The 11,573-nt window shown below is 29.6% G+C and overlaps 1 protein-coding gene across 2 annotated transcripts in view; it reads right to left on the reverse strand.

The window, feature by feature from the left end:
* The window catches only part of LOC117171815, a 432,578-nt gene that overhangs the window by 31,917 nt on the left and 389,088 nt on the right, over positions 1-11,573 (reverse strand). For both annotated transcript variants that reach the window (XM_033359445.1, XM_033359444.1), the window contains exon 5: positions 2,170-2,377. In XM_033359445.1, the coding sequence (XP_033215336.1) occupies positions 2,170-2,377 (208 nt within the window). The remainder of the gene's footprint in view (positions 1-2,169; positions 2,378-11,573) is intronic.

An 11,573-nucleotide genomic window follows, 5' to 3' on the forward strand; every position in this document is an offset into this window, starting at 1 on the left:
TTTATTGTCAACTTTATTTCAATCTTGATTTATTAACAAAGTGTTCAAATTTAGAGTATCAAAAAAAATTTACTAATCCAACTTCACGGTCCTAGAAACTGAAAGTCGTTTTTTTTAACATGTCCCTAAACGTCTTAGGCAAGAGATTTCCCAAAAGCGTTATCTCAATAAACACGAAGATCTCAAACGTTATTTAGGACAAGATCAAAAATTTGTACACACATTTTACGACGAGCAGAAAGACGGAGATACGAACTTAATCCATAAAAGTGGAATAACAAATTTAGAATTTTTTAAATCTGGTTTACAATTTACATCTTAATTAAAATCGAGTAAAATCCTTTCGAATCTCTTATAATACACAAAAAGATTAAAAATATGTTGAAATCCTTTAGAGTTCTTGAAATCCATAGAAATTCCTGGAAGTCCCTTGAACTTTCCTTTCATTTAATTTATATTCGAAAGTTCTCTTAAAAATACTTTATCCCGGATGCATTTTGAAAATACTTTAAAATGTTCGGAAATCCTACGGAATTCTTTAAATAACTTTAAAAATTTTGAAGCCTCTTTAAATTCTTTGAAATCTTTGAAAATGCCCTAAAATCCTAAAAATAGTGAAATTCGTAAAACTCTAAAAAAAATTATCAAATGTTTTAAATCTACTAAGTTTCAATAAAACCTCATCAAGTGTCTTTAAATCCGTTGAAATTCACTGTACTCTATTCAAAATCCTTAAATCTGGTTAAAATCGTCGGAAATCTCTGAAAAACTATCAAATTTTTTTGACACCTTGAAATCGTTTGTAAAGTGCCTTCATATTTCTTAAAATTTTGAAAGAAACACGAAAGTTCTTTGAAATTATCTAATTATTATTAATATCCTGAAATCTTATGAAATCATTTGAAATTCTCTAATCCTATGAAAATCTTTAAAATATCATAAAATCCCGCGGAATCTTTTAAAATACACTATATATTTGTTAATCCTTTGAAATGTTTAAATTTCTTTAAATATTTTGCAGTCCCGTAAAACATGTTGCAAACTTTAATATATTTTGAAATTCTTTGGAAAAGGTTTTAATCCTTAAAATCCTCTATGAATCATAAAATCCCTTAAAATCCCTAGAAGTGCATTAAAATTGTATTTTATTTTATCAATAACCTAAAGTTTTCTAGAATTTGCTTGAAATTACCATAAATTTGTAAAAAATTTGGAAAGTTCTTGGGATTTTTTAAATGGCTTAACATTTTTTAAATCTTAAAAGTTCTTGGAGATTAGGGTGGTTCAAAAAAATGAATTTTAAAGAGGACATGTCACTTTCCCACCTCTCCTCTCTATTCTTGTGAGGCGTAAAAAAAACTCAAGTCTGAGCCGAATCGGCTAATATTAAGACGTGTCGCGAAGGCCCGAAAAATGCAATAAGATTAAAATGGGGAAATTTTTATTTTCGGAAAATGCGATTCATGGTTTTGTATTTTTTTTCAAACAGTTTAAAATCCTCTGAAATCGGATGTAACTTCTTGAAATCTTTGAAATTCTTTAAGGGCACGTGATACTTCGTCGTGTGGTCAATCGGGTATAGTTCCCTCGGCTTTTTTTTCACAAAAATGAAAATTAAAAAAAAAATGAATTCGGAGATGCTATAAAATATCATAACGCACGTCCCCTGACTCTTTTTTGAGGGATAATATCAAAAAAATGTATTGTGCTAAATAACAATTTTATGCATTATTTTGAGATTACGTCCTTTTTCATCCCTGCCTTTCCGATAATTTGAAAATTATTGATGAAATAAACTTTTTTAATTGCCTGCAAACAGGGTTAGTTCCGGGCGATTAGTTTTATTTGTAAGTCCAAAGTTTTCGCCAAAAAATATTGGACTTAACCTCAAAAATTATTAATAAATACAATGGCGTCCGACAAGCAACATTTGAGAAGCTGCACACTTTTTGGAAATGCTCATTGATGGACACCATGGATTTTACTAATGATTTTTTAGGTTAAGTCCGCAAGACCGCCGCCTATTAGATTGTGTTTTAAAGTTACAAGTTCTTCCTTTAAAACTACTTTCGGAAGGAAAAAAACTCAAGTGTGATTAAGCTGTAAGAACTAGACGAAACAAAATTCATCGTAGTGAATTTAATAAGTCATTATTAAATTACTATTTACCTCTTTCAGGAACAGGATCTCGAAGACCAATTCCCAATTGAACTTCGCTGTATTCTTTATAAATGTCAGCAATTTCTGCTACACATCGTAAAGTTAACTGGCCATCAACGTAATGAGTCGTACGAATTTTCAAGGAGACTTCGATCCATTGTCGACTTTCATCTCCGTTGTAGGTTCCTTTTCGAATATCCAGCTGCTTTGAAGTGATCTGAAACAAATTTAATTTCATTAATTTGATTTTATTTAATATTTTTATTTAAAATGGTACTTCTCTAATGAATTTCCCATCAGTTTTTCGTGATTAGAGGAAATTCATTACATATAATCATCATACTGAAAAAGATTAACGATTCGGCAGAAATAAATTTTACATACAAAAAAGTGAATTCCTCTGATACCTTTAAAATCGCTTGAAATTTCAATGAATTTTTTAGGCACCTTTGGAAAGTCTACACCATCACTTGCGATTTTTGAAATCCATTAAATTGATTGGAAATCGGAGAAATTCTTTCAAGTAAATCGAAATGTAGTTGTAAAATGCTTTGATGAAACAAATCAATCCTTTCTTCGACCGTTGATATTTATTGATTTCTAATCGTAGATTTTTAAATTATTTATGTCTTACAATCCAAACGTAAATCGAAAAAATAAATATGAGTCAAAAAAATGTGTTCCTCGAAACTCAGATATTATCATCAACTCAGGTTAAGAACCTTTGAAAAAGGTACTCATGTGTACCGAAACGTTTAGGAAGTTTCAAAAGGAGTTTTTCTATTAAATAAATATGTGAGTTTCGAAGAACAAGTTTTTTTTGACTCAAATTTATTTTTTCGATTTACGATTGGACTGTAAGACATAAATAATTTAAAAATCTACGATTAGAAATCAGTAAATCGAAATGATTTGAAACCCCTTGCATATAAATAAAAACTTATTCATTAAAGTCAAAAGAATAACCGCTCAAATATCTAAAAATATTTGACAATTTATTTATAATTTTTAAGGAATTCAAACGAATTTTGTAGGATTTCCAAAAATGTAAAGATCGATTTAAGGGCATTCCTACAGACCTTTGAACTGTAAAAAATAAATAAAGTTTGATGGAATTCCTAGCGATTTCAAACATTTAAAGGGATTTTCAGGTATTTCAAGAAGCTTGACCAAATTCAACATCTTTTAAAATTACTTGAAATACCTTAAACCCCCTTTAAATGTTGAGAAACGCAAGGCATTCTCCCAATTTTTTTAAGCTTCATAGAAATTCCTTTAAATAGAGCTTAAAATCTAAAATTCCTACAAAATTCTTTGAAATCCCTTTATATTTTCAATGAAACTTCAAAGACTTCTAGTGATTTGAGCACCTTTTTAGAAAATGTAAACAAATCTATTTATTTTAATTTACATTAAAGAGATTTCAAATGATTTCAACCTTTTTTGGTGGGTTTTTATGATTCCAAAGTTCTCTAGAAATCCATTAAAATTGAGACTAAAATCTTAGGAAATCCTGCGAAATTTTTTCAAGTCCTTTTAAATACTTTGGAATTTTTTTAAATACCTTAAAACCTTCAAATTCCCATAAATAATTTTCAATAATCTAAGACCCTATAAAATTCCTCAAATTTGTATAAAAAAAATTTTAATCACTTAAAATCATTGAAAATTTTACAAAATTCATCAGCATTTATTAAAATCATTTAAAATAACTTAAAAACTTTATACCTTTTGGAAATTTTATAATTTCCTCCATATTTCTGGAAATGGTAAGAATTCTTAAAAACCCCGATAAAATACCAGCAAATCTTTGAAATCCCTTCTGTTGAAATAGCTTAAGATTTTAAAAATTCTTAAATGCTTCGAAATAATTGGAGATTTTATATTAAACTCGTTGCAATCTGTTCAAATAGCTTAAAATTTAAAAAATTCTGAAATGCTACGAAATAATTGGAGGTTCTATACGTTCCCTTAAATCTTTTAAGAGTTTTTAAAATACCTTGACACCTGTGAAATTGTTACAAGATTTTTTGAAATTTCTTCAAATTTTTTCAATCGCCTTATATTCTTTGAAATCTTGTTAAATAAATAGAAATGCTTGGAATTATTTAAAATTTGTTAGCTGCCTTCATATCCCTTGGAAAGGGCGAAATCCATAAAAATCCCTTTAAATAGAATTCCTTTTTCCCCTAAAGTTCACTCGAAATTGTTTAAACCTCAAGAATTTATTGCTATATTTTTAAACCATAATAATCCATCAAAGTAAGTGGAAATCATTTAAAATCCCTACAATATAATTTATATTTAAATTAATCATCAAAATGCTCTAAAGCAAAGACCGCCGAAATCCCTATAAATCTTTGAAATCCTTAGAGACTTAATATAAATTTATAAATCTTGCGAAATTCTTACAAAGACCTTAAAATCCCTTAAAATTTCATTAAATTAAATTAATTTTCGGAAGTTCTTCAAAAATTGCTTAAAATGGAGCTTAAGATCTTTAGAATATTTATCAAATTCTTTTAAATTATTTGAAATTTTTGAAATCTTTTAAAATTCTTTGGAGTCTGTCTAAAATAGCTTAAAATATTTAAAATCCTCCGAAATATTTTTACATACCATTCATTCTCATTAATATTTCTCTAAAAAATAGGTGTGTCACGAAAATTTCAAAAGCATTTTCGTCATTTGTCCTACATGCGGATTGAGTGATTTGAAGAACTCGAAGGAAAAAATGTTTCCAAATTCATATATACTTAATTAAAAATTGAGTTTTAGTTGAAGGGCAGTGACAAAGAATCTCACATTTGGGTGCAAAATGGACCTGACCAAATTTATGGTTTATTTATTTAAAATTTTATTCTTATGTTTCGGTGAAATTATTAATGTTTAACAAAGAAAAAGGTAATTTTCACAAAAAAGTCTAATTTTCAACCAAACTGATGAATCTTTAAAAAAAAGAATTCTCAACGAAAAGTGTAATAGTTCATGTTTCCGCTAAGAAATATATTAAATTTCAATAAAAGAGTGATTTTTCAACCAAAAAAAAATTAATTTTCGACTCAAAAAAAATAATTTTTAACAAAAAATATAATATTTAAATTTTATGCAACAGAAATAAGATTAGATGCCATAAATAAATATAAAAGATTGAATGGCCATACAAATAATTTCAAGAAAGGTGGTATAATTAAAGTATTATTTGGAGAAATTAATTTTCATCAAAACAAACTAATTTTCAACCGAATAAATGAATTGTCTGAAAAAAAAATAAATGTTCATAAACAAAACTTCTCACGAAAAAAGGAATATATACATTTTTTATAAAAAATTAAATTTAAAAAAAACGAATTTTTAAATAAAGAAATAAAATTTCAACAAAAAAATTAAGTTCCTGCTAAAAAATAATACTTTTTAACAATATGCACGAATTTTCAACACATATTTTAATTTTAAATGGAGTTTTCAAGGAAAAAGGTGAATTAGTCTTTGGGAAGATTGATATTCTAGCACAAGTGATAAAGTTCAAACAAAATACATAGATTTGTCCATAAATAGTCGAATTTCCAACTGAAGAAGATTTATGTTCAACCAAATATTAAATAGTATAATTTTCAGTAAAAAAATTAATTTCCAATTTAAAAAATTAATTTTCAAGTCAAATAAGTGAATTTTGAACCAAAAAGATTAATTTTTAACCAAAAAAGATTGATTTGAAAAAAAATAAATAAGTTTTCAAATCAAGAAGATAAATGTTTAACCAGACATGGAATGGTTAAATATTCAGCCAAAAAATAACTTTAAAAAATGCTAAGAAATTAGTTCAATTTTGAACAAGAAAAAAAATGAGTTTGTAACTAAAATTATTCACGTCTAGTATAATCTTGAAAATTTAATCAAATAGTTACATTAGAAGAAAAACCTTGGTACCGAAACCAATTTTGTGAATGAAAAAAAATCTGCTAATTTTAAAGAACTGCAAGTAAGTGGAAAAAATTGTATAATTCATTTTGAATTTATTGGATTTTCCTCGCTATAATGAAGAAACATCTGTAAAATATAATAAATTTTCTTAAATAATATAATGTTTTCTGTAAAATCGATAACAATGTTCTATTTTTCTTGAATTCTTTGAAATGTCTAGAATTCCCGTATTATTTATTTTAAAAACATGCTCGTTCCGCAACACTGCTCCGACCCAGGCTGCTGATCACTCTCTCTAGCGATAACCCTAAGTGAAGACCTTCACAAAGTCGTAATGTAAAGCTCTCCACTCGGGTCCATTAGTACCCAAGGTTTCTAGCTTCCTACACGTCAATGAATTTTCTCATGCAAATTAATTAATGTTCTGAATTAATTCTGTAGACTGACGTCTGTAAAAGACAAAAATCTACAGAATCAAAGAATTCATCGAGACAGATTTGGTAGAACGAAAGGTCATTATAGCGAAAAATTAATTCCGCTTCAAAGAGGAGTTAAGGAAAGACCACGATCCTTAGAGTCCTCGATTATCAACCGTTGTGAATTTGCAAAGTAACGAATTCTTCTAGACAATGACTGGCGAACGAGAAAGAATCTCTTGAGATGCGATTTTTTCTGCTGATATGTCTTCAGTACAAAGTATACCCACTTTAACTTTTTCTTGGTAATGTCTCCTCCAACCACTGTGGCTTACAGTAGAGATAAAAATTTAATAAATTCATTTTGCCGGTTTCAAGAATTACTTGAGTAGACCTTAAGGTGCAATTTCATTGCAGCTTTAAATCGTTTCCAGGATAACGAATGGACTCGTTCACTTTTCTTTTATTAACTGCTCTCCTTCTATTTGTATCGACTTTTAATGTCATCCATTAGACTCAAAGTTCTTAATTAGGAAAGGGGTCGTTCAAAAGTACGTCACGTTATTTTTAAAACTTTTTTCCCAGAATGCACCTTAAGTAGAAGAAATAGGGCGACTTTTGGCGAAAATAGGAGAATAATAGGGGACTCAATTCTTTTATACAAAATTATTGTAAAAATAACATGTTTAATTCCATATGAAACACTTAAGACTTAAAGTCGAAATCTATTTCATTGTCAATAAAATAGTTGAATTGTCAACTAAAAAATATAATTTTTCTACTATAAGAGATGCATTTTTAATGCAAAAAAACAAAATAATTAATTATTTTTAAGTCAGAAGGACGGCTCATATGAGAGACAATTGAATTTTGAATAAAAAAGGACGAATGTTCTATCAAAAAAGAAGAGTTCAATTGCTTTTTTTTTAATTTGAAACCTTTTTGGGTTGAAACATCAAACATGGCATTTTTTCTTGAAAATTCATCTATTTTGGTTACGAACTTTTGTTTCGTCTGAAATTTAACTATTTTGTCGAATATTCAATATTTTTTTCATAAAAGTCATCCTTTTTTATTGAAAATTCATCTTTTAGATTTGATAAGTGAGGTGTTTTAGTAGAAAATCCAGCTATTTAGGTGAAAATTTACTTTTTTTAAATGCCTCTTTATTGGTGGGAAATAAAAGTGCTCTTGAAATTCAATCATTTTATTAAAAATTCTAATATTTATTGTAAATTCAACTTTGGTGTAGATAATTAATATTTTCGGTTTGAAAATCCAACAGTTTTGTAGAAACTTCGTTTTTTCGGCTCGAAAATACAACAATGTGGTTGAATTTTTTTCTTTCTAGACTGAAAACTCTATCTTGGTTAACGATTCGTCTCATTGGTTAAAAATCTAACTATCTTTTTAAAAATTCGTTTTCTTTTGTTATATTGTGGGAAATAAATTGTTTCGTTTGGAATTTAATCATTTTGTTCAATAGATTCTTATCATCAAAAAGAATCTCTAATGAGTCTTAAGTTCTGATGTCTTGATTTTCTGATTATCATTGTTAGAAAAATCGATCGAAACCTTGCAAACAAGGAGAAAAAGGAGAAAATTTAATTTTAGGGAATTTTTCAAATTTAAGAGGGTTTGGTAAAAAAGGGGCTGACTGTGATCCGTTAAATCATATTATTCAATAAAGTCAATCGGAATGTAGTAGAACTGTGTAAATAAAATGCCGCTACTTTGGACCGGAAAGTAATGTAAAGGAGGAAAGAATCGTGACAAAATTTACATAATCCAGGGGTGACACCCGCAATAAAAAGGACTCTTCAAAGGAATCTAAAATTTTGCATATCAAAAATTTTACGACAACTGGTAGTAATCTTGGAGGATTGTCGGGAGCATTATTAAAGATTTAAAGGAATAAAGTTTTAGGAAGAGAACCTGCTTTTGCGACAGATGCTTTACAGCGGATGTACTATAACCTAGGGCTAAGCGGAACATGTCGAGTAAAGCGGGACACTTACTTTTGATTCAAAGAAAGCAAGTTATACAATGCAATGATTTCGTCTGTCCTACTTTATCCTACAGAATCTTCACTTGTTTTCCAATCAGAAAATTCGATACAATTCGCTAAATTTAAGAAATCGCGTGTCTCGCTTTCCCCGTTTTTTGTCCTGCTTAACCCCGTTTTACGTTAGGCATTTAAAAACTTTATTTTTCAGACATTCAGTTAGATCCCAAGAGCCGACTGGTGCTTTAAGAGATTTTCGAGCGGGTTGAAATTCCTTAAAAACAAGAAGCAATAGGATTACTCGGTCGTGACAACTACTGGCTCACTGACATCTCTTGCGCAGTGGTAACTAGACGATTGCCAACGAACGATGTACTTTACGACTTGCAACCTTTGTAAGGCGCAAGTCCACAGAGTAACATTTGCAGTTTAGAGTATTTCTAGTGTACATGATGTGAAATAGAGACGTGAAGGAAATTCATCCCAGGACTCGCAAACAAGATTGTCCTACATCTATTTTACGACTACGTGACCACAAAATATATATGTACTACGCTTTACGAAACGAGGAATTTTGAAATAATAGAGCTAAACACACAATATATATATCGTAGGTAATTAAGAAAATAAGGTTCTGACGTTGCGGAATATTTCCATGTCAGATTATTTTGGTATTTCCATTTTTAATATTTTGATTTTTTCAGTCCCGTGAATCCGGAAGCGGTACGGTTTTCCAAGAGTTAAGATCATTTAATTAAATTAGTTTAGGTTTACGGATTTATTCAGACTATTTTTCTCTGTTTAATTCATGTACTTTCTGAAAAACTGTACCAACTAGAAGAATCAGTAACCATTTATAGCTAAGAAGAGACGTCAAAAAGCAATTGGGACGCCTTTTGTCAAATAGAGTGATTCAGCTTATTTGAAATTTCGCACCAATCCTACTGTTGTGCGCCAACCTCTGCTGTCCAAAAGTATGACACAGTAAGTGTTCCGCGCATGCGTACTGCGAAAACTGTTTCACGACCAATGGTGTACATTTGGACAACAGACCTACTCCTTTTATATATTTTGGAGAGGATGTGTTGGACAATAATTCTTATTTCAAATAATCTGAACTGAGCCCTTTAACAAAGAAGAAAACAACGCCTGAAAATGTGTCATCTTTTGTTCAGCGGCTTCCAGAGCTGTACGCATCGTTTAATTAATTCAGTAACCATTTTGAAGGAATCGTTCTCAACATTTTGATATGTCTCTTGAAAATCGTGGAATCATATTACGAACCTATTATCCCTTTGTGTTATTATCTATTATTATTCCTTCAAAATATTTGACACACTATCTCTAAAATATTCCTGAGTATTCAACGTTTTATTATTGTTATTACGTTACTGTTATTTAAAGTCTCCCTAAGTATTTATTGTGTCTCGTAATTTATGTTTCGCTTATATCCTAAGTTTAGTCGCACGTTTATTCCCTATTTAAGAGATAAATAGAATTATTGAATTTTTCCACGTTCCTCTGCAATTAATAAGGGAATTCCGTTCATCCAGTGAGCAAATCCTTTTAACAGGATGTTAAATTGATTTTTTAACCAATAAACCTATTTTCGTAAAAATGTCCCTCAGCACCTTCTGTAATGCCACACTTCAATTACACATTTAATTAAATAATTTTCCGATCTGAAAAATTAGCCCCTATATCATAGTTAGATCCCGGTGAAATTGTACCACCAATATTCAAAATTAAATATTTTTTTTAAGTTCTTTGGGTACCTCTTAAATATTTCTGGAGTCTTTTATATGCTTTAGCAATAGTTCTGATAACCAAAGCATTAGAAACTCACATTTCGAAAATGGGGGACTAACTTCACTCTCCCCCCACACTTTTACAAAAGTGAACTTTTTTGGAGTTCTGGGCAGATTGAACATAGTTCTAGAGTTCCTGATCACTCCGGTTAATATCAACAAAAAACCGTTTTTCAATAAAAGTAGCTAGCCACCCATTTTTTTAAATTTATTTTTTTCTTGCATGAACCAAAATTTTTGTATAAAGTTCTGGACCCGTCAACACAAGTTCTACAAAAAATAGTTCTGATCGGAGTTCCGGACTTCTTAATGATAGCTCTGCAGAAGAGTATTATAACATTTTACAATCAAATAAAAATTCAAAGTACGAGGGCATTTTAGAACATTCAAAATTTTGGAATTCCAAAATGTTGAGGGTTCTGAGAGTTCTTATGGAAGTTCTAGACTTATTCATGACAGCTGTACAATTAAAATTCGAAGAACGACGGCAATTTTAAGAAAATCTAGAATTTTTGAATTTTAAAATTTTTGATTTTCTAAAAGTGCCGTAGTTCTTTGAAAATTTACTGGATCGAAAAATATTATCACACTTATTTGCACAGCTGTCATTAATAAGTCCAGAACTCCGATTCGAACTCTTAGAACACTTAACAGTGTGAAATTCCAAAAGTTTGGATTTTCTAACAGTGCCGCAGTTCTTCAAATTTGGACATTATCGAAAAGTTTCATAGCACATATTGGTAGAGCTCTCATGAAAAAGTCCGTAATTCTGATCCGAACTCTTAGAACTCTCAACATTTTGGAATTACAAAATTTTGATTTTTCTTAAAAGTGCCATGACTCTTCGAATTTTGACATTGGATTATTAAAACGAAAAATTTGTCAAAATTCTGCATTTTTGAAAATGTTTTTTTTATACGTTTTTGATTTATTTTACATTTTGCTATAATTCAGGTACATGTCGCCCACTTTGAATAACATCTCTTCACAAATTTGTTAAAAAGTTCCTCGTCGAAAGATGCACCAAATAAAAAAGGACCATGCTAGACAATTTTTTCAGGGATAGAATTATTATGACAGGTAGTATAGATATAAAAACTGAAAATATCCAGTCGTACGTTTCGGATATTTAAATAACACTGAAATGCGGACAGTAAAATACACATGATGCTGTAACCTCTGCGCGATATCTCGAAAATATCGGTGGCAATATCATTCTGGCTCCCGAGGGTCTGAGCAATTTGCGAAAGTATATCGCTT

This window comes from Belonocnema kinseyi, chromosome 4 (assembly GCF_010883055.1).
Source record: "Belonocnema kinseyi isolate 2016_QV_RU_SX_M_011 chromosome 4, B_treatae_v1, whole genome shotgun sequence".
Classification (NCBI taxonomy): Eukaryota; Metazoa; Arthropoda; class Insecta; order Hymenoptera; family Cynipidae; genus Belonocnema; species Belonocnema kinseyi.